The sequence below is a fragment of the Galleria mellonella genome, unplaced genomic scaffold (assembly GCF_026898425.1).
Source record: "Galleria mellonella isolate WM207_F2 unplaced genomic scaffold, CSIRO_AGI_GalMel_v1 utg132, whole genome shotgun sequence".
In the NCBI taxonomy this organism is placed as follows: Eukaryota; Metazoa; Arthropoda; class Insecta; order Lepidoptera; family Pyralidae; genus Galleria; species Galleria mellonella.
In genome coordinates this window covers 1,485,472-1,509,555 of record NW_026441989.1, presented here as the reverse complement: position 1 = coordinate 1,509,555, position 24,084 = coordinate 1,485,472, and the positions used below count along the sequence as shown (strand labels likewise).

General features: G+C 35.3%; 1 protein-coding gene across 1 annotated transcript; it reads left to right on the top strand.

The window, feature by feature from the left end:
- The first annotated feature begins 121 nt into the window (after window positions 1-121).
- LOC113518533 (short stature homeobox protein 2-like) lies at window positions 122-22,799 on the top strand. Its single transcript, XM_031913031.2, has 5 exons — window positions 122-658; window positions 7,472-7,659; window positions 13,881-13,938; window positions 19,491-19,684; window positions 20,177-22,799. The coding sequence occupies exons 1-5, from the start codon at window positions 421-423 to the stop codon at window positions 20,381-20,383; spliced, it is 885 nt and encodes a 294-aa protein (XP_031768891.1). The 5' UTR covers window positions 122-420; the 3' UTR covers window positions 20,384-22,799.
- Window positions 22,800-24,084: the final 1,285 nt, after the last annotated feature.

Below are 24,084 nucleotides of genomic sequence, written 5' to 3'. Positions count from 1 at the left end.
TTTACTCACCCTAAATATCCTAGTATCAACATGAAAGTTATGTCCCACGAGATCATTAATATATTTCAAAACCTTGTCCATACACAAGCACTAAAGGAGACCATGAAATCATATTAAAAATTCACATTCAATATAACGATAATGTAGGCGTGTATTATGCACCATCGGGTGTATCAGTGCTCCGTTCGGAACCGCGTCCGCAGGAGGGCGCGTGCGCGTAACATGGGCGGAGTTTCTAATGCCGCCCTCGTGCACCCCTCAACGGAAATCCAATCTTATTACTTTCACAATAAAACAAAATGTAGATTGTAACATTGTTAAATGGAGAAGTGTGGGCGTACGACCGCCTTCAGTCCGGCGCGTAGTCCATAGAGCGTGGCGAGTGATGGCCGCGCGCGGCGACGCGTGCTCTCGCCAGTAATGGTGATGGAGCGGCTGGCGGACTTCGTCAGCAAATCTTTGGAAGGCGGCGAGGCACCGGCGCCGCCGCCGGAGCCCGGAGAGCCGGACGACGTGGATGATGTGGAAGTGGACATCACAGCGCTCGAGGACAAGGCGCCGCCGGCCAAGAAGCCGCGTAACTGGCTGGTCTCGCCGGTGCCAGTGCAGCACTGCAAAAGGGAATCTGCTATGGATGACGACGACGACAGCAAGCACGGTGAGTTTGTGCTGTATGGATTGAAACAAAGAGAAGACTCTGTTGGATATATACATGATATAGGTATACCTGCGTATGTAGGTAGGTATTATGTATGCATACATAATAGCGTAGGTGCATCTATAGGTATCTATGAATATATCTACATGTGGAATACATGTAATGATATATGTTAGATTGTAAAAAGATCATTTTGAAAGGTTTAAAGCACAGGTAAGTTTAAAAAACATATCCGCCTAACAGAAGACCTATATGATAAGATTGTTATAATGTCAAATACATATGTCGATACACTTTCTCAAAGAAGAAGGTCCGGGGTTCATTTTTCTGATGTTGGAGACTTAGGTCATGCAAGAATCACTTAATATCAGGCGGAGCGTATACTTACTTACAATTTAAATGCGATTGTTTTGAAATATGAATGAAACCTTTAAATAAGTTGGGAAAAATAATATAATATAATAAATAATATAATATTAAGGTTTAAATTCATGATGTATATATTCTTATTATATGTAATGGTCAAGTGATCTATATAGGAACTATATAGGACTATCGTCAGTTATGTACCAACAAGTTTTGATTCGCTTGTGATTTTAATAAAATATTTAAAAATAACTGTTTGCGTTAGGTCTCTTATAAACATTTTTTGTGTGTTTAACCAAAAATAGTGTAATTAGGTTTTACATATAGCGCAAATAATACAAACCTTTATTTACTTTTATCTATGGTAATCCTTTGTTGCATCCGTGTTTTAGTCATAGACTAAAACACTGCACTATAGAGTGCAGCAATAACGACGGAAAGTCTATAGAACTTAATGAATAGGTAACCAAGTGTTGACTAAAATTATCATAGAAAAACTCTATAAATGAAATTGATCATAAATACAAAACAATCAATTAATTAATCGATTTTTTGCACTTTTTTTATTGGGTGATAATGAAATGGTTACCCCACTTGCGCTACCGGTATACATTGGCGGGGCACCAGTGAGAAATGATATGTGAGGATGAAGCAGGTCAGTTAGTCCATCGTAACGAATCCAACAAGAATTATTCACGATGGTTTCCAGGGGGAACCACGTGAAGGTCGACCTGATAGGGCATATTGCTAGCAATGGGGCTGTTAAACTCCATTGCTAACAATCCCTTTTCCCCCGATATTTTGTACTAGGTACTATTGGACATAAACAGGCGGTCAGATCAATTGTTAGTTTTTTTTACATTTTCATTAAATTTTAACCAATTTTGTGGAGAGGAAAGGATTGTTAGTAGGTAATGGAGAGGTAAGTCCCCATTGTTATCAATATATTCTATCAGGTCGACCTCCACGCGATTCCCCCTGAAAAATATCGTGACTAAGTTATCGTTGAATTCGTCACGATGGACTGACCTGCCTTTTCATCCTCACTTATCACCTTGCAGTGGTACCTCCTGCCAGTGTATACCGATAGTGCAGGTGGGGTTACCGTGCCATTTTCCCCCAATAAGAAAAAATTTTAGTAAACACAATACTTCAATTTTAATAATTTTAAAAGCTATAATTTCTTTTAACAAAACTTAATGAAAATGTACAAAAACTAACAATTGACCAAACAGTCTGCTAATATCCAATAGTAATGCAAAATATCAATTAATTGTTTGTTGTTAAAAGGCCAGGTCTTTATTAAAATCCATATTAAGAGACTTTTATACCATAGTCGTGGCAAACAAGCTTATGCTCCACCTGATGGTAAGCGGTTACCGTAGCCTATGAACGCTTGCAATACAAAGGACGTTATGCGTTGCTGACCCTGAAGATTCTAATTTACTCCTTTATGTAATAATTTCATGCTTCACGTCTTTTTGCAATCTATAGGGTTTACTCTTGTGTTGGGATTTGATACAAATTTTTTGATGATTAAATCTGCCGTTTTTTTTGAAGAGTAAAAAACTGCTTTTAGATTTTTAATGCATTATGCATTTATAAAACAAGTTATTGTTTATTGCTGTATTTAGTCGCTATTTGTTTTGTGAAGCAATATAATTACGTTCAGAAATTGGTTGTTTCTAAAGAATATATAAATATGTATTAGATTACACTTATTTCATTTCGTTTAAAAGATTTCCTGTTAGTCTTAGAAACTGTGAGTGTGTGTGAAAAACAATCAAACATTGGGACCGATTTTGAGGTGCCATTTTTATAAATTTATGTCTTAACCTTATGTTTTTATTTGATAATTTCGTGAATTATTGTTTTATGAGAGACGGAGATGATGTCACGACCTCAAATGCATTGCAAAATGTCAGTGGATGCAGGTGGCTCAGGCAACCCTTCCTTATGGCAGTAAATGGGGGAGGCCTATGTCCAGCACTGGGCAGGTAATGGCTGAGGTGATGATGATGATGAATGTTTTATGAACCATATATTAAAATTATTATAATTATGACTTGAATTTTTTAGAAAAGTAGTTCATATATAAAGACATTTTGAAAAATTGCGCTCTAGAATCGACCTCATTACTGGTACAACAACAGCCTTTTACAAAATTTAAATATTCTTAATTAATATATTCTTCGACTGTCAGTTCCACATCTTTTTTCTTGCTTCTTGCAATGTTAAGTACCTAATACTTTAAGGCTGAACCTCCAGGCAAAATATCTTTTACCGTTAAACGCACAGAGGTTTTTAGACGTCGTTTGATCTTTATCTTGTTCATCTTTATAAGACTACAAAGATCTATTTTTTTTAATGAGTGATAGTGAAATGGTAACTTCATGTGTGCTATCAGTATACGTGTATGTGTAGTAACCAACGCCGTTTTATAGCATTTTATATGTGATTCTTTATATTATTATAACTTTTTTATTTATAAACCTATTGAAATAAAATAAACACTAAATGCTAAGTGGAGCAAACCGCAAAGCATAAGGGAAAACCGCATTTAAATCGGTCGAGCCGTTTCTGAAATTAGTGTGCTCAAACGTACAGATAAACAGAACTATAGATAAAAAGACATATAGATAAACAGACAAAAATCCTAAAATTCCTTTTTTTTTTGGGTTCTATTGCGTTAATAAAGCCCTCTATAATAGTTTTTTTTATATATCTTCCATGTACAGACAGCGACCAGTTACAATTTTATTATATGTATAGATGTATACCTAGATTAAACATAATTACCATCGCTAAGTTTGTTTTATTTGATGTCTTTAGAAGTGTAGCGGTTTACATTCTGCATTTTCTAATTATTGCTATATGTAGTGGTTTAAGATACAATTTTACTTATTCTGATAGGTGTGACTTTTTAATGAATTATAAAGGAATGGTAACCCCCCCTGTTTATCTCTTTAGTAAGCTTTATTGTATAGATTTCAAAAAAAGAAAATTATTTATTCAATCTTAATGGTTTTTATTTTTTAGTATTTTACACTTTGTATAGTACATAGTATGTATATTTTATTTCAATATAATTTAATGACAAGGTAAGGTCAAATATTATAGAAATACTAGAACATTTAATCAATACATTTTTGATCAATACTACTTAGTACTGATCAAAAATGTATTGATTATGTATTGAAAATGTATTGATTAAAATTTAAATTAATAATTAAAATTTTAAATTAAAAAAATAACTACTGATGTCTACTAAGTAGTACTTACTACTTAGTAGACATCAGTAGTTATTTTTTTACAATTTTATTGAAACAGACTGTAGAAACATTGATTAATTAAGGGAAATGATACTTTTTCTCGATTGATACACAGTATTCAGTATTTTACTAACTATAGTATCACAAAATATATAAATATGACAGTTTGGAGCGATTATTTTTTTTGCCTTGCTTCGATTTTTCAAAATACCTATTAACAGGAATTAAGATTTTTTAATAAGTAGCACGTTAATAATAGAATTTTATAATACTGCATTCCATAATTTTTCTACAGTCTTTTAAACTTAAAACATAAATATATATACTTTCACCTTATTTTGGAAAGATACCCGTACCGTAATACCATATCATCATCCGAGGTATACTTAGGTTAAAATAACAAAAATAGGTAGGTAGCTGTAGGTCTAATTAACCTCAGATCAGTTATAACTCAGATTACGAATTAAGTAAATTTCTATTGTTATTTATCAAGGACTCGAAACAACAATCCGGATTACAGACAATCATTAATGAATATCATTGAGGATTATCGCCGGGAGACGAGCAAAATAAATGAAATGAAAAAGCCCTTAATGGATATCTGGAAAAGACTTTTCAATCAAATAAATCACAGGCAGTGAGAATTTAACGGGGGCATTCGACAATTAATCACTGTTCTCAGGTCGATAAATGTCTAAGGAGTTTGGAAGCCCTCGAGACGAAAGGGGAGAGCGGGTGTGGCCCACAGCGCCGCCCACACTTGGATAATCCCTCCATTTACATAATTGCCGTATAAAAAGAGAGCTTCCCAATTTGCTAAATTGCTTTAAACGACATTGAACGTATCACTCGCTCGTTTGTCAATGCGACTAATGTAAGGCACCGACCTAGGACCTTTGCAAAGTGACATAGCCAGGTCCATACTGTCAAATGCAAGATATAAAGGTACTCAACTTATAGTAATGGACTGATAGTCTGTATGCGACTTTATCCACGTGGGGATATATCGGTTGACTGGGATTAAAAATTGCGTACGTCGTTCTTCCATATAAAATGTATTTCGTAAAAGTTTATTCGTCATATTTAGCAGTTGTTGAAGTAACAAATAAACTCAGTCTCACATTTCTAACGTTACTAGCTGTGCTTCTGTAACTTTGTCTTCATAATATTAGTAAAAAATATCGGATCTAACTGTAAAATGTATGAAAAAGTGTCCATACATTATGACATAATGATTAATCAAGAGGTAACAAATTCACTTTCCAATTATTAAAATTACAAAATTATTAAAACTTTAAAATTACAGTCAAATTGATTGATTCTTTATTTGAAATCAGGAAATCTATTGAAATAATAATAAATACATTTATTATATACCTACAACGTGTGTACCATAGGTACATAACGTTATTTGATACTAGCTTTTACCCGCAATTTCATCGCGTGGACTTTGGAAGTAGATTACTACTTACAAACGGCGTATCAAAATAAAAAGTTTTTTTGTATGTTTGTTGCGACATTATGTAAAAACTACTACACCAAATTGAATGTGGTTTTTAGAATTGTGTTTCTGAAGGTTTAACTTAAAAACTGGTGTATGATTTTATCTAGATATGCTATCTAAAATGGTCTATTTTTATTAGTTTTCTGACTTCTGAAAAACAAGCAAGCTACCAAGTATACAAAGTAAAAACCTACTTATATTATATTGGTCAGTTAAGAAAACTATTGACTGTGTGGTCCCGGCATCATGATTGTATACTAGAATATATTAAATAACATTATAGATGCTATATATGATATGGAAAGTTGCGGGAAGTCTACAATGGGGTTCAACAGTGGAATATAATATATTAGTAAATGACCAGTGGTAATAATGATGATGATAGTGATCTATTTTATTTATTGTCATCTGATTATATATATTTATTTTTTTAAATGATCCCTATCAGCCGCCATATATCAGCTCTTTCTACTTATGCATGTCACCTTCCACATTGTCCATTTATCTTTTTGTTGCTTTTATATATGCAAACAACGCCTGTCTTTGCATCTATTCCGCATAAAATTATTATTATTTAGGAATCATCATCATATCATATCAGCCGTTAACTGTTCACTGCTGAACATAGGCCTTCCTTTACTGAGGGTTTGCTAGCAGTTGCCGCGCTTGGCAGCGCAACTGTAGTTAGGCTTTGGTGATGTTTAAAGAGAAATACTGCTGCCTATACCTTGATCTTAATAACGGGCCATTGTCCATTAAACAAACATTTATACACAATAATAGCCACAGACAGCCCTCTATGTCGAGGCTGTTTCGACGCCGAAGAAACGGCTGCTCACGTAATCCTGGAATCTGAGGCTGTGACCCATCAACGTTTAGAAATCCTCGGAACGGTGAGGTCGCTTCGTGAGGCCTGTGAAGAACCCAGGAAGCTTCTGCGCTTCTAGTCGGAGTTAGGTTGGCTGTACTAGCCACGACTCATACGCACAACGGCCCAAATGAGAGGCTAAGCGCGGAAAATGGAGTCTTTTTCACATTCACATTCATACCTTGATCTTGAAGTTCCCTTAGTTGCCGCTTACGACACTCATGGGAAAAGAAGGGGTGCCCTTCTATTCCCGTGAGTGTCGTAAGCGGCAAATTCTAGGCTGACACCACACGGGTATTTAGAAATATTATTATATATTATATTATTATATCTACCAATTATTTAAATAAACTAGTTTACAATTTATTAGGTACAGAGAAATAACACCTGAGTCCTCAGGAATGGCAACGCGCGGGGGGTATCATGGGTGAAACAGTATACTCTGTTATGTCCATGGTACTGCTCATGTCTATAGGCGACAGTTACCACTTTCCATCAGGTGGGCCGTCAGCTTGTTTGCCATTCTAAGTTGTATTAAAAAAAAATTCAATAGAGAGTGAGAGAGAGCGATGATTGAAGCTATCATTACTCGTATTCCGTTCGACCATATTTTAAGAAGAACAATTCTAGAACTCTATTGCTTTCTTATGCATTATAATAAAATATAAAATAAGGTTTTTTAAGGCAATTAAATAGGAATTATTCGAGTTTGCGTCTAAGACCATTCAGACCGCACCGGATGAAATTTAATCGTGCTCAAATTTAATATAAGAAAAAAATTATTGCAGTATCTTTTTAAACAGATCCCACGGACAAATCACTCAATGGCGTTGGGAATAATAGCAGCGGCAAGCAAAGGCGATCTCGGACGAACTTCACGTTGGAGCAACTTGGGGAACTGGAGCGGTTGTTCGACGAGACACATTACCCTGACGCGTTCATGAGAGAAGAACTCAGCCAGCGGCTTGGCCTCAGCGAGGCGAGAGTTCAGGTATATCTTTTTCAATTGAATTTAATAAAAAAATCAAACGAACTAAGTCGACTATAAGACAGTCTGCCGATGTTCAATAATAGTACACATAAAAATCAATTAATTGGATATTTCGATTTGTTGCCAATTTCATTTCGAAAGAATTTCAGTGATACTTTAAACCAAATTTAGTTGCACTTTGCCGATGAATTATCTGTTCAAACATAGATATACACTGCTTTAGGGACTAAGTGGGCATTTTCTCAGTAAAGAAAAAAGGATTTTATTATTAATTAATAAAGTCGAAATCTATAGCACCGTTTTTAGAGCAGCTTTTTCCACCAATTAAACTGAACATTTTTAAAGAAACACGAGTAAAAAGCAAATAAAAAGCGTTTCCCATACTAATAATAAAATTAAAACGTGCTGCATGTGTTTAGTATGGAGGGCTTAAAGACTAATTAACTAATATTTCATTATTCCATTGGAAAAAAATATTGACTTACTGGTAAAACACTCCCTTAAACGTACTCTTGAAGGAAGATTTCATATCTATTCCTTAGTAATAAAAAAACCTTTTTGGGTTTTTACCAAAAAAGTTCAAAAGAACCCTTATGTTGCGACTTTGTCCGTCCGTCTTTCCATCCCACCGACCGTCCAACCGTCATAGCGTTAAAGCAACTACTAATTCTCTAAAGCTCACACATTTAGTAATGGAAAGAATTGAAAAAAATTTCAATGTCAAAATGGAAATCCATTTTCCATCTTTCGTAGACAGATTGGCAACCGCAGTTAGGCTTTGGAGATGTTTTAACAGGCATGCTGCTGGCCATCTCGTCCTGTCTTAGTCGCCTCTTACGACACCAGCTGCAAAGGAACGGGTGGCCTGGTGGCTGCTATATTCATTTAAACATTATTTCTAAACTATATTAATTATGAAACGACAAGAAATGTTAAGGAAATGTAATGAAATTACCATTTGCAATTTTAATTATGAAGCTCTCGCTCTGTAGTACCTACTCGTACGTACGCTTGTAATTCCTCCTCGCATAGCCCAACCCCTCATTACTAATGCACGTAATTAGCTGTGATCGTCCAACAAGTGAGTTTATCGGCCATATATCGCGATTAGTGCCCGATCGGCGTTAAGTGGCCATGTCCTTGGTAGGGGACCGGGACGTAAAAATGCGGGGAATATAGATAAAAGCCCTGACCGGGGCAACTACGTCTTCACTAGTGTCAAGTGGAAGCGTCACTTTAACTTTATTAGTTTACATTAGCATCGATCTTCTATCTAATTACACTTTATTTATTTCGTCGGCGTGTAATTAATTATTTTTGTTATAAATATACGATTGAAATAGAATAGCACTCTTATTTTATAATACCTACGATAAACGAGTAATTGGAAAATACTTAGGTAATAAAACTAAAAAAATATTCCCCGACTACAACTACAACTATTCGTGTGAGCGTAGCGTTCTCTTGTGTCAAGTTTCTAGACGCTTTATGCACGAATTCACTGATACGACAGTTCACTGACGTGCTTCACCGACTGACAGCGTTACATGCTGAAATCTTTGGTTACATACCATCCACTGAAACTGCGTTGAGATGTTGCATCTCTATGCATTGTCTATCGAATTTATTATGGGTGCTTTGAGGAATTGTTCGGACTGATATCTGCTGCTGATTTTTACCACCGTACAACCCGCCATAAACTGAAGTTCTAGGTGAAGTTTCATCCCAACCATCTGGACGTCATTCGTCCAATTTCCCCGGTCTTCCACTGTATGTTTTTCAAGGCACTTTCTTCCACGCACAACCACTCTTTGAAATCATCCAGGTGCAGTATTTCGGAATCAATACGTCATCATAACCTTCAAGAAAAGAACATATTCCTTTTTATAAGGCTGGCAGCACCCCTAAAGTGTCTCTGGTATTGTGAGTGATCATGGGCGGAGGTAGTCACTTACTCCTAGGTGAGCCGCATATTTGTTTGCCCCCTGTGTTGTAAAAAAAAAATACTGAGGCACAAAGCAAGTGACAAAATTTTAAATGATCCAAACATAAATTTAAAAACATTTGAGGCTTAGGGTATATCATGTTACAAGTTTAAATTGAAACCGAACATCTTCCTATTTGTATACTTGCAAATACGTACATAAGTAAAATGTTGGTATTAAAAACAAACCCGAAAAGTATTGTACTGGAATCTGTCAATAATAGAATCAGTCCGATTAAACCTGTCAAACAAAAACAAGACGCATTAAAATGGATTTGCTTGCGAGGGGCTACAGTGCCCACACGCATACAACAATGGTTACTTTTATGTAAAAGAAAATGTAACATGTGATGAGAAGAATGTGAAGAGTCATAGACTAAACTATTATAATCAGATAGACCATGTTCTAGCTGATGGAGGAGTCAGGAGTTTCTGAAACTGTCGTATATGCGTAAAACAATTTATAAAGTTGCATGAAGTGAGAGATCTATGTAAGGATATAGACTTTTAATATATTGTTCTCTGTAAAAAACAACAATACATTAGAATACCAACTAAATCACATTGAAAATAAATTCCCATGGCTGATTGATACCAAATTGTACAATGATTAAATTTCAATATTCACCTTGGAGGTATGGGCATAAACATAGCAAATTGAACACAAACAACCGTTTTACATAAAAGGGTAGGTGAATGTTTGTATATTTACTTGTTATTTAGTCGTATTGTCTAATGTAATCAACGCTAATGAATGCGCCCCTAGTTAGCGTATCGGCCGACCGTCGACTCACTCACACACGTTAAAGATACAACTTAATATGGGGATGTTTATGCAATGTAACTTACCTTCTATTATAAAGTTACTATATAGAATTTCTTTTATGTAACTTAAAATGGCAAACAAGCTATTGTACGTTATGTTATTCCTCTGTACCCTGCCATATCCCACCCTTCGTACTCACATAGCCATGAAAACTGCTTCACAATAGAAACACGAATGGGACAGAGCTACCCAATCAAAGGACTTTTGTACAAAGCTTCCCTCTGGTAAAATTATGTCATAATCACTCATTTACATGCGACTTAAAACAGCAAACAAAGTGATGGCCCATTTGATAGAAAGTGTTAAGCGTCGTCGCCTATAAATAGTACCATAGGCCTCACAGGATATAATGTAAGCCCCCAAGTGTTGTAAGAATGAAAACACAGGACTATGTTTATTATGGGATGAAAATTATATATCACTGCCAGTATGAGTGGGTGATAAATAGATGGGGTTGAAATGTTATGTCTCTGTACCCGGTAATATCACTGCCATGTCCCTACTTTCAATTGGAAACACAGCCATGGAACCACAGCTATTTGGGGACAGAAACATGAATGATACACAGATATTAATACAGACGGCTCTCGTACAAACTTTTACTCTGGTGACTTTAATTACTCCATTATGTACACTAAAATTATAAAGATAGAAATGGGTTTGTTTACTGTCTCTTGATACTTTTATCAATCAATCATCTTTGAATTTATAATACAGTATATAAAAGAGGAAGAACATAGGCAACTTTTTATTGACAGTCATGATATCGCGGATAAAGTTAGTGAAAAATGCTTGTATTGTTTTCACATTTACCTATTATTTTTTAAATCGTTAAATTTTTATACTATCACTTCGATATAACATTCATCTATGAAACGGAAAGTGGTAAACAAAGTGTATAGTTATGAACAACGGAATAAACAAACAAACTTGTGTAACTCTATAATGTTAGTGACTATAGAAAACATGTGATAAAAGTGCTACGAAATCTATAAATCTTATACGTAGGTACTACGTAGAACTTCATCTCCGTGCTAAGATTGAATTGTAAAAAATATAAACCAAAAAGTAACTTTTATTTTGATTTAGTTACACTTTAATTGTCATGTGTTAGAGGTAAGATAAAAACATTTAGTAAAGCTTCTACGAGATTCTACAAGTTATCTACGTACTATATACAACTTAATATTAAATGCAAAAAATAAAATAAGAAAACAATAATTTATTTTGATTTTAATTTACTTATACAGTAATTTGGCCGAGGGATGAGCAGCAGAGTTTATCTTAAAACATAACCAAATATCTGCGGTTGCCGATGCGCTTGCCAAGCGTGGCATCTACTGGTAAAACTCCCCTTATGAGGAAACCTATGTTCAGCAGTGGATAGTTATTGACTGATTTGATGATGGTACATTAATTCACGGTGTGGTCAAGGTGAGATAAAAACATGTAGTGGAGTGCTACGAAATGCTACGTGTCGTCTCCATATTATATAAAATTGCTCCATAGTACTCGTGAACGTAACAAATATAATTCAATCATTAATTTTCATTTAAATTTAATTAGAGGTAAGATTAAATATAGCAGAAGTGCTACGAAATGGTACCCATCACGTACATAATACATAGAGCTTGTGAATACTATAATAGAATCGCAAAAAATATAGAATAGAGTGAATAAAAGCTCTTTGTTGTTCCCTTTAAAAAATGATACAGATTAGAAAGACTAACAAAGTGAATAATTGATTATACTAATTTAATTATAGAAAAGCAAGATAAAGAGGCAACAATAGGCGGCCTTATCGCTAAATCGCGATCATTTTCAGGCAACCTTAAAACTCTTGTACTTAAAATTAAATCTATTTTATGACGGTAACTAGACATGCATTGTAGTGCAATTGCTACTCATATTCATACTTGTATAGTAGAATGAAGGCAAAAAGTAATAATTTCAATTGGCCTAATCTCACCTGATAGAAAGTGATGACGAGGGCGAAAACTCAAAGGCCCATGAAGTGTTTTATTCACTTATGACCTAAGAAAGCTGTGTCTGGAAAGACAATTTAATAAAGTAAAGACATTTTAATTAGGTAAGTATACAACTCCGTGGCCTTTGGCTGTGTGGTCCCGGCATAGAATAGGCCACCCCTTCCTTTCCCGTAGGTGTTGTAAGAGCCGACTAAGGGAGAGCAAGGAATGGGCAGCAGCGTGCCTCTTAAAATATCTCTAAAGCCTGATTGCGGTTGCTAATCCGCTTGCCAAGCGTGGCAACTACTGGCAAAATATCCCAAACGGGAGGCTTATGTTCAGCAGTGGACAGTTAAAGGCTGATATGATAATGATGTATATAACTCACTAATGTGACGAATGCAAGTTACTCCGTATGCACCACACAATCAGTACCGCGCGTGCTCCCCACACTAATGCGGTTACCAGTGTTTGTCTGCCGCGTATAGTCTACAACTATGGAAATGTATACATGTAGTTGTGTGCTTGTATACAAAACACATAGATAGTGACGTGAACAAAACATACACGTGAAGTACGCAGACACATAAGTTGATGTTGTTCGCAGTAACACAATTACAACAGCTATCTCATTCGATTCAAGAGTTCGCCTGTTTGTTTTACCAATTATCAAAACTAGATTTGATGCTAAGCTATAGGTATTATTGAAACTACAGACTTTTTAAACAGTACCGCCATCTGGTAGGTAGTGCACATGTTTTTAATATTGTGGTATCAAATATTATTAATAATTCGAATAAGTATAAACAGTAAGGAAATAAAAAAAGAATGATGTACGTACTCCGTAGTTATATTAAAATGAGACGTAAAATTATTTTAAGTGATTCTTATCAATATTTGAAACTGTTCATTTTAGTTTTTTAGATTAACAACAACTAGAGCATTTCCTTAAGATTAGTTTGTGCATACATATGTCATATTTTTTATGAATATAATTCAGTGGGATAATAAGGCTATTGACATGACGTGCTACCATCTTTTTTTTTATACAACTTAAAATGGCAAACAACCTGATGGAAAGTGGTAACCATCGCCTATAGACATGGGCAGTACCATGGACATAACAGAGTATACTGTTTCGCTCTAATATGTATTTTGTGTTAGCTGTTCAAAAAGAAAATATTAGGAAGCAAAAATAGATATAGTGGTTCGACAACAAAACATATTTATCCATTTTGCTTGTCATTAAAAATTTGTATTATTAAATCTGAATGTTCCATTTATCCATAATCATAATAGTTGCTAATGCTTTTGACTATTACACCTTTAGCAGGTAACTACGGTCGAAGTCATATTTACTAATTTATATATTGTTTATACGTGTTAACACTAAAATTAAACAGTAATAAAAGGCATGTTCATAATAGCAAAATTTTGTTTCTAGGTGTGGTTTCAAAATCGACGAGCAAAATGCCGCAAACACGAAAGTCAGATGCATAAAGGTATGCTATAATATTTTAATTCTATTTATATACATACTTATTTTTTATTGTAGAATTTCTCAATTGCAAATACAAAAGACCATAACCAGTTCGTTATTATGTAAATTATTGAGAGTATTCACAAAAGTTATTTTTTATTTAACGTGTAGGTACCTACTCATGTATTCAATTATATTAAAGCCGAATATTCGGTTTAATGTAGTTGAAAACAACAAATTGCAAATGATTCTGGCAAACTGTGTCCTTGGCGAGTTGTGTAATCACATCGGTTCATTCGTGCAAATATTACTCTTCTATACGTACAATTGGAATTGGAATAACGCGCCAGTTGAGTAGTGATAGCACCAAAAGAACATTATGTATTCTCCATGACTCCGTCTAACTCGATTACAGTTCCCGCCGGCGCCGGTCCGACTCTAACAGTTTTTTAATTCGACCATAACTCATGCGGATGAATAATTAAAACGGCGGGCCGAAGCGGGAATCCGCGCGAACGCGGTAAAAAACGCGGAAAAAGATCACACGAGGCGATAAATTTGGGAAATTGCGTAACGCACTTAGCGATCGAGTGATCATGCCTCCCTTCTGGTCAAAACTTAAGTCCATTCACTAGCATCCCACTCATAAGTTTTGATAAATTATGACCTTGAATTAGGAATGGTAGGGATCCAAATTATAGGCTTTTCGGTACATGTATCAGTTTCTTGTAATAGCGGCATATTTACTTATGTTCAGAAGAAAAATTGGAAACAATAAGTGTCTAAACCAATAAAAAATATTATACTATCATTGTCCTAAACTATCATCATCAATGACGAGCTACGACAATATTCGACGATTCCAGTTGGTATTGAGCTCTTAAGTCTAAGGCGAGATTTTACCTCCCTTTGTGTGTTAGAACACACGGTAGACCGCTTATATAACAGATTATGTCCTGAGGAATTGTTTAAAATGATGCCCACAACCACCGTTTATCTTCGTACCGCTCGCCATCGACAGGGAGTTCATTCTCACACCCTTGAACCTAAATGGTCACGTACAGTGCGGTTTCAAAGGAATTTTGTCTCGCGAATGCTCAGGCTGTGGGATGAGCTCTCTGCTGAGGTTTTCCCTAGAGACTACAGTATGGAGGTTTTGAAAAAGTGTATATTAAGGTTTCTTCAGGATCGGCAAAACGCACGTAACACCCCTAGTGTTGAAGGCGTCCATAGGCTACAATAACCATTTACCATCAGACCGGTAGTATGCTTGTTTACTATTTTCGTAAATATATCATATAGGGCTTGTCCAATTATGCATCAACAATAATTTTGACTTATGTAGTTAAAACAACACTTTTTCTACTAGACTTTGTACAAAAGTCGTTTGATTGGGTATCTTTGTCCCATTCGTGTTTCTGCCGTGAAGAAGTTATGTTTGCATGGCTGTGTTTCGGTTTGAAAGGTGGGATATGACAGTGAGTGAGAGAGTGAGGGGTTACAAGGGCATAACACCTAGGGGGGAAGGGATTACTAGTAATGCGGACTATCCGTCCCATTGCTAGCAATATCCTCTGTCAGGTCGAACTCCACGTGGTTCCTCCTGGAAACCATCGTGCTGGATTCTGTTTGTATTCATTACGATGGGCTAACTGACCTGCTTTTTCATTCTCACCTATCATCCCTCACTGGTGCCCCACCAGCGTATACCGTTAGCGCAGGCGGGGTTACCATTCAATTATCATCCATTGTAAAAAAAGGGCATTACATTTTAATCCTCACGAATGACAACGCTTAAAACCCTTTAAGCGTTTTGATACCCATCAAGGGCGACACGATATACTCTAAAGGCAATGGCTACCACTTTCCATCAGGTGGACCGTTAGCTTGTTTGTCCCATTCTAAGTTGCATAAAAAAACGTGTATGGTCAGTTTTTTAGCTTTTTTTTTATACTTTTTTATTTAGCTAGTTTGGCCTCATAAAAAGTCTTAATTTACAAAGCAAACTTGAAGAAATACATTACTTTTTGTCATAAATTGTTAGTGTCATATATCAAATAAGATAAGACGGGAAGAATAAATGCCCCACAAACCCAGTAACACTAACGAAAGTACGAAGAAATCACTTTGATACAATTCATGTCACTCTGCGGTAATGGGATGTCCACATTCATAACGTCATATCAACAAACGAGAGGTGACTGCGCTGTAAACGAAGCGTCGGTCGCCAATACCGGCCAGTGATTGCAAGAGCATCGCGCCTCGCATCTCGCGCTACCGCCAAACGGAGCGTAAAGCGGAAAAAAGCCGCTCTCGGAATCGAATAAAATGATTCCCCCGGGGAGCCATTCGGACGCAATCCCGCCGTCCCCTGCTAAATGTCTTATTAACTTATGTCCCACCCCCGCGGCCCGCGCGCCACCCCGCCTAACACGAGAACAATCATGTAAAGTGAAATGAAACGGTTATTTGTTATATTATGCCCCTTTGACTGAGCGTCGAGATTCCCAATGTTGTTATTGATTTACGCAATCGTTTGCGGTCTCGTTATGTTTATCTGCACGACATTTAACTTTGTGCTATTTTACAATGTTAAGATTTTATACCTATTAGGACCTATTAGGATTATTTTGGGCTGACAGACACATAAAAATTAGAAACTCTTGATAGAATTCTATATCAAAGTTGATTATAGACACTAATATTTAATTTTCTTGCTTATTTAGCTCCCAGATTTAGCCTCTTTTCAATTGACCTTAAATAGAAGGAGATTCTCAATTCTGTTGTACTTTTTTGTTTGTTTCTTTACTCCGTCAATTGTAAATAGATTTGGATATTTTTTGCCTGTGAGAATATTACTTACAATTCGGACCCATAGTAATTTTAGTTTAGTTTTTAAATTAAATTAATATTAATTGAAGTCGGTTTTTTTGTGGAACACAGTTGATAATGTGCAACACGAGAATGGAGTCCATTGTTGTCAAATAGCTAGATAAATTTTTTATGTTTTATTTATAAGTATTATCCAATGATTTCAACTGCCAGATACATAATCTAGTTATTTTTATAGTTTTCTACATACAAAACACCTTTTTTATGAGCAAGTTGATAAAATATACCTACATCTAATCCAATACTTTTACGAAAGAATATAGGTACTCGTGCACTGCACAAATCATAAAAATAGGTGTTGTATCTTCATAAAATTAAGAATTCATTTTTAACGAAGAGATGAATCTTCTCCGGGCGCCACGCTATAAAAACAATCACAACGCCGTGAAATTCAAGAATAAAAAGAATACACCGACGCCTAATTGTTCCCCTGTTCATAAAATTGTAAAGTTGTTCTCGAGCCGTGAGGGTGGCGATATTTTATTGCGCAGAAACCGCTGTAAAGATGTTCGGAACAGTTTAAAATAAACGCGGGCGAGGAGAAACACCCCGCGACGCGCGCCGGCTTACCTTATAATTCGATTAAATTAAACAACTCAGAGTTAATCAAATAAATGCATGGCGGTCGTCGAGGCGAAGGGCGAGGGTCGGGGGCGGCGTGGGTGCCGGACGCGAGCGCACCCGCTCGTATTTATGTCGGCACTTCTCGAAAGTAATTCGGTGTCAAATATGGAAATAACTCATACACGCGGGGAGCATCCATTTTAATAATGCCAACGGCCGGAGTGGTCCTGATTTACAGTGAGCTCCGTGCGAGCGGCGGCGGCGCCCGCCCTCGCCTTGATACGAGTACAAGTCCATACATGTTATTCCTACCCGGAGGCATGGGTTGAAATAGATATCGCAACTACATGTATTTTACGTGTCAATATTTTGCTGTAAGTAAACCCAGAAGAGCTTACGAAGTTACCATATAGAGGATTAACAAAAACAGTTTATAATTTGTTGTATTTTAGAAACGATTTGTTTAACAAGCAATTTTGTTATCAATAAATTTTCTTGTAACATGGTAAAAAGAAAAATATATGTCAATAGTGTAAATTACATTGTCATCTATGTTCATCGATTCTGCATGTCTTTATGAATGAATGAATTAATTAATTAAATTTATTTCGTTACAACATAAGCACATATTTTCATAAATAATATCATTGCCTGATTTGAAAAAATAGAAAATAAATATTACATTATAACCATATTATTGATACAATTAATTAAAATTATATCTATTACCTCTGTAACAGTATAATCGAGGGTTAAAGCTTAAGTTAAGGTAAGAGTAAGTAATTAAATTAATGAATCCTTTAGACGAGACCCACCGAACACCTTAAGTCGGTTAGATCCGCGTTAATTTATTAATTGCCCACTTCGCCCGGCAGGCGGCTATAAACAACGGATCTCAGTTAATTTACGAGCAAATTATGCTTTACTTAAATATCAATTTAATTAAGTGAACTTCGGGAACGGATCTGGATGGATTTGCGCGTCGCTCGCCACCCGACTCGCTCCCAGTCCCACTCGTAATCACTCGTTTGTCTCTGCCAATCGTTTTGGATCAATGCGAATTGTCGTCCAACTGTGCTCGATTAGCCTGCTACAAATTGTCGGATTGAATCTTACGGTTTTGTTTTTTGTTATCTTATTATCGTATAAGGGATTTGTTTTATTGAATAACTAGTTACCTATAGAATATTGCTGTCGTACCGCCATAGTACCTAGTGAATATAAGTAAGTATGGATAAATTAATGTGTAAGAAAAAAAAAACATGAAATAGGCTTTTATTGAAAAAAGGTTGCATTTTTTTTTCAAGTTAGGAGATCAATCCGAGAATTCCTCTCCTTGCTAATAAAAATCTTGAATATACATAAATTTTATTAAAAGGGAAAATTATGATATTGTTTGTAATTTATTGATCTTTCATCTATAGAAAATTACATTATTAGCGAGTAACTAGGTAGCAGTTTTAATTTTTAGTAAAATACGAAGCCGGGGTGCGCTATTCATTAACCTATTTAAGATTATTTTCCAGGGGTGGGTGGACCTGGTCCCTTAAAGAAGGCGCATATGTACGCTTTAACATATCTGTACAAAGCTTCTCTAGGAACCTGGTTTGGACACCGGACCATTCTGAGATGGGTACGGCCCACCCAGCCCATACCTTAAACACGCCTATAGCGCCGCTAGTATGAAATAATTTAAGAAAGTAGATGAAGCAAGAAGTAAACATAATTCGTACTTATAACTGCCCTATTATGAGTAATTGGAGCCAGATATGCTGATGTATTGTATTAATATAAAAAAAAAAAAAAATACTTATCCAATTTCTTCCGTCTTTCTTCTAACTGGTTACAACTTTGAGTCCCCTTCTGAGAAATTCTATAAAAATACAATTAATACAAACATTTAACACAAGCATCAAACAAGTTTTTTTTTTTCTAAAGAAAGCCATTTGTACATTTTCTTTTTTTTTCCACAGACGTCATGAAAGTGTTGCTACTCTTAAAATAGCAATTACCACAACTGAAAATAGTTACATTACTTGGACCTATGACATGGTTATTTTCTAGTTAACTAACTTCAATTAGCAATTGGTCTTTACTTATAATTTAGAGTGTTTTCAGGGCTTCTGGTTGGTGGCGGCGGCACACCTTTGGAGCCTTGCCGCGTGGCGCCGTACGTGTCGGTGCCTCGCCTGTCAGCCGTACCTCGCGCCCCTCCGCCGCCGCCGCCATTACCACCACTAGCGCCGCATCCACCGCCACCAGCAGCATTCGCGCCATTCGACTCGGCTTTGCTATCCGCTGCTGCACATCAAGTTAGTGTATATCGCTGTTCATGCACTTTTAAAAGAACTTTTATTTTCTAAATCCCTAGGAGAAACAATTGGATTAATATTAACAACACACTGCGTATGTATAACGTTATTCATGCCTTTAGACAATATTTACAACTTAGAGAGGTCATTAGCTTGTTCGTCATTCCAAATATTATAAAAAAGACATGATGGAATCCCTACCTGTACACCTGGTGGTAGTTCACGAGTCTTTTTCTTGAAATTGGAGGTTGGAAGATTTGAGAACTTCTTTCTTTGATGTGTATATATTTTGCGTTACTTTGTAATAATTCATGTTGATGATTTAACGAATTTACATATTTTGATATTAAATCTCGTATAGGTCTCATACTAATTTGCCAAGATTAAAGTCGATTTGCCAGTTAAAATACCACTACTACTTCAATTTTTTTAAGTAGATATTAGATAAGTCTTACTATGAATAACAATTAAAATAAGGCTGTAATAATGCAGTACGCAAGTGCGGCCGCGGCAGCTGCAGCGGCACTGTGCCCGCCATACGCTGGGCTGGCGGCGCTCGCAGCCCGGTGTCGTTCCTCATCCATCGCTGACCTCCGCCTGAAGGCGCGCCGGCACGCTGCGGCGCTGGCTGCAGCCCGGGCGCCCTCGCCGCCGCCGCCGCCACCGCCGCAACCGGCCTCCGCTTCTGCTGACACATAGCCGACCAACGTGTGACGTAACGATCGTTTGTAGCATATAAAACATGTAAATTTAATAATTTCTATAAACCAGGAGACAACTTTCTTTACGTATTCGAATTGTTATAAACTTAGATGCAAACATGATGTCCTCGCCGTCGCAGCCGTCGTCATAACCAGGGGGAAAGAGATTGTAGAATGGGATCTAAAAGCCCCATTGCTATCAATGTACCCTATCAGGTCGACTTTCACGCGATTCTCACACGCAGATCTAGAAACTACATTGGTTTCAATGAAGATTTCTCACTTATCATCCTTTACTTGTGCCTCGTCAGTGGATACCGATAACGCAGGGGGGTTACCATTCCATATCTTAACATTCCATACCACGCATTAAAAAACCGTCACAACCAATGCCCACTTCTAATGACACAAAGACGATCGACAGGTAACATAACGAAGATCCGTATTATTTCAATTGTATAATTTTGATCGACAATGAGACGTTAAAGAAGAGATACAGTTTTCATTGCGAACATTATGTTCTCGCCATTACAGCCACCGCCTCCACCGATATCCACTTCCTCCCACATAGCAGAAAAAAGAGTGACCCAACGATGACTGTTTACAGAAAGTAAAATATTCTAATTTATACTGTAATATCAGAAAATAGTACAGAGGAAAGATTTGTATTTTAGTATGTTTGAGTGATACACTCTAAAATTACTTAGCCGATTTTAAAATGCTTTTTTTTTTGCTCATAGAAAGCTACATTATTAGCTAGTAATATAGGGTATGTATTATTTTGAAAAAAAATTTCCTCCACGAAAATTCCAATTATGTAATCTAAAGAATCAAAAATTTGCGAGCGAAACGAAACGGATTGTTAGTTTAATAATATAGATAAAAAACAAATTTCTTGTTTATTTGAACTGTAGCAATGTTATTAGTGGACAGAACACCTTTTCTACCACAGAACAAGTAATCACTACGTTACATCAATACATTAGCCGCCATTTCGCACAAGGATATAAAATATCCTTTTAGTAATTTCCGTAGACAAGGAGAAATATTTTTTTATACATTCATAGTGTTGCAAATTAGTTTGTTGCAATCACCCTCGTATTCAACACCACTACGACGGATGTCCGTAATGCGACAGCGAGAAATAGTCATGTTTATTTCTAGAATTATAATATTGCAATTTAATAATTTCTATAAACAAAAACAAAAATTTATACCTTTAAAGTGCCATTGCAAGGTAAGTTTTCCCAATCTCTGTTGTAATATAAATTGTAGACATAATAATGACATTTCAAAGTAAATTCACTGCAAAGTAATCCGCTTAAGAGATTGAATTTTTAATAAATAAATTTTTAATTGAAAACGTATCATCGTCAGCAATTCCAATAGACTTAATCAGTGTTATATATTCTTAAAAAAAAAAAAGCTGTTAATAATTAGAAATATACGTAATAAATGAAACGAATCACTAAATTATTATTTTTTAGACTTCAATTTCCTTTTTAAAAATGTCTGATTCTTTAAATTTTTTTTTTTAATAATTGTTGTCGTGAGTCACACTATATACTAGTTGGACAATTCCGAAGTTAATACGTGAGCAAAGATAGAAGTAATTAAAATAACTTTAAAATAAATCTTAATGACGCCAAATTCACATTGCTCTATCAATTGTTTTACTATAATTCACTGGTTAGTTTTTATTTTCTTTTTTCTAATTAAAGCTAGTTATGAAGAATATAGTCACGCTACCTGGAATGATCATAAGAGATGGTTATTTTCTGCACAATGAGGTCCTATTTAAAACTTCAAATTTCCACTAAATGAATTTAACTATTTTAGTTTTCTCTCTCGCGGACTCAAACAAATAGACCAACCTTTTATGATTTTAAAGTTTTTGAATTATTCATTTACAATGTTTCAAACTGCCAGCTATTATACATTATAATATCAGTGATTTAATTTTGCACAATTTATATAATAGTTAAATATAAATAATGTATACGTGTTTGTGCAAGTTAATACATCGCCTTCGCTTTGAATTACATATGTATAAAACGTGCGACGAAAGTGGAATTAATCTGACCAAATGAACTGTGAAGTAAATGTAAATTAATAAACTGTGATAAGTGTATGATTATTGGAAATGTCGATCTCATTAGTTGTTTAAATGGAATTAAGCTTAACGATATAAATTGAATTATCGCTATTATTACATATTTAATAAGAAGTTTCGATTACAAATTATTGTAAATATTAATTTATTCGATTAGTGAGTCGTGTTTATTAGTCATATGGATTTAATGATTTGTTCATAGCTAAGTAATTATTAATAAATAAATAGAGGGAATAAGAATTTTGTTTTTTTTTTTAAATAGATATAACAATAGTTGTCTTATATTAAATTACAAGTTTTGTGCCCAAGTTTACCCGAGTACCTAATATAAGTTTTAAAAATACTTTATTTATTACTAGCTTTTACCCGCAACTTATTACGCGTGACTGGCATATGTTTACTGACTGGGATAAAAAGTTACCTATTGCCTTCCCCATCCCATATAGTATTTGTATACCAAATTTCATAGTGCTTGGTTAAGCTGTTAAGGCGCTATAAGATAACAAACAAACAAGCAAATAAATTAACTTTCATATTTATAATATTATTAAGAATGATTATAAGAACTTTCTTCCAAGAAACGTCTTGAAATCTCTAGAGACGAATTTGTACTGTAAAAGAGGGCATCGAATCGAATTATTGCGGTCCTGATTTACATAAGCAAATGAATTTTTATTTTCAAATAATACTTATGTATGATACAGATGAGATTGCGTTTTGGAATACCATAAATCAGGGGTGCCAGCATGCCGGGTGCTAAGCGTGGGACGGAGGTGGACCGGCAGTGATATTGTTTGCACATTTGCAGCCCTGATTGATGACAGCGGAGCCGCCCGACGCGCCGACAAACCCGTTGCATTGTTAATACAGAACGTGTAGGTATACTAACACAATGATACATTTAATATTAAGATTTTACATCTGTATATTTTGATAGGAGGTCCTGAATGTTTTCTAATGGTTTTCTATTCTCTTATAAAAATTATTCTCATTCACATATATATGTATAAATCCTCAATGCAAACAAAAAAAAAAAAATATGTTATAGACACATTTTTTTGCATTAAGTATAATATTATGTATATAATATCAAGTATTATAGACTCATTTATTAAAAAGAAGTGTTCTACACTTTCAACTATAGAGTAGAGTACTCTTGTATATACACAAAAATACTTTAGAAAAACATATATTACTCTGCAAATATATGTTTTTTGTAGGTAACCTTTAAACAGTTTACAATCTTACTTATACCCAATTTATAGTAACAAATTCTATATAACCTTTGTAGACTCAGTTGTTAGTAACAACACGCTCTACAATCTTGTAGTTGTACCTACATTGCAAACTCAATTTTAGTAAGTGACAAATGTTCTACCATCTTGTACCAACATTGTAAATTCAATTTTTATTAAGCAGCAAACGCTCTATAATCTTATATCTACATTGTAGACTACATTTTCAGTAATGACAATACGCCTTACAGTCTTGTTTGTACCTACATTGTGAACTCGATTTTAGTAAGTGACAAATGTTCTACCATTCGTACCGACATTATAAATTAAATTTTTAGTAAACAGCAAACA

Excerpts from the sequence above, each read along its gene's own strand:
- LOC113518533 (XM_031913031.2), top strand. The coding sequence starts at position 421 with ATGGTGATGGAGCGGCTGGCGGACTTCGTCAGCAAATCTTTGGAAGGC. Across the intron at positions 13,939-19,490 it reads CGAAAGTCAGATGCATAAAG|GGCTTCTGGTTGGTGGCGGC; the intron begins GTATGCTATAAT and ends GAGTGTTTTCAG. Across the intron at positions 19,685-20,176 it reads TATCCGCTGCTGCACATCAA|TACGCAAGTGCGGCCGCGGC; the intron begins GTTAGTGTATAT and ends GTAATAATGCAG.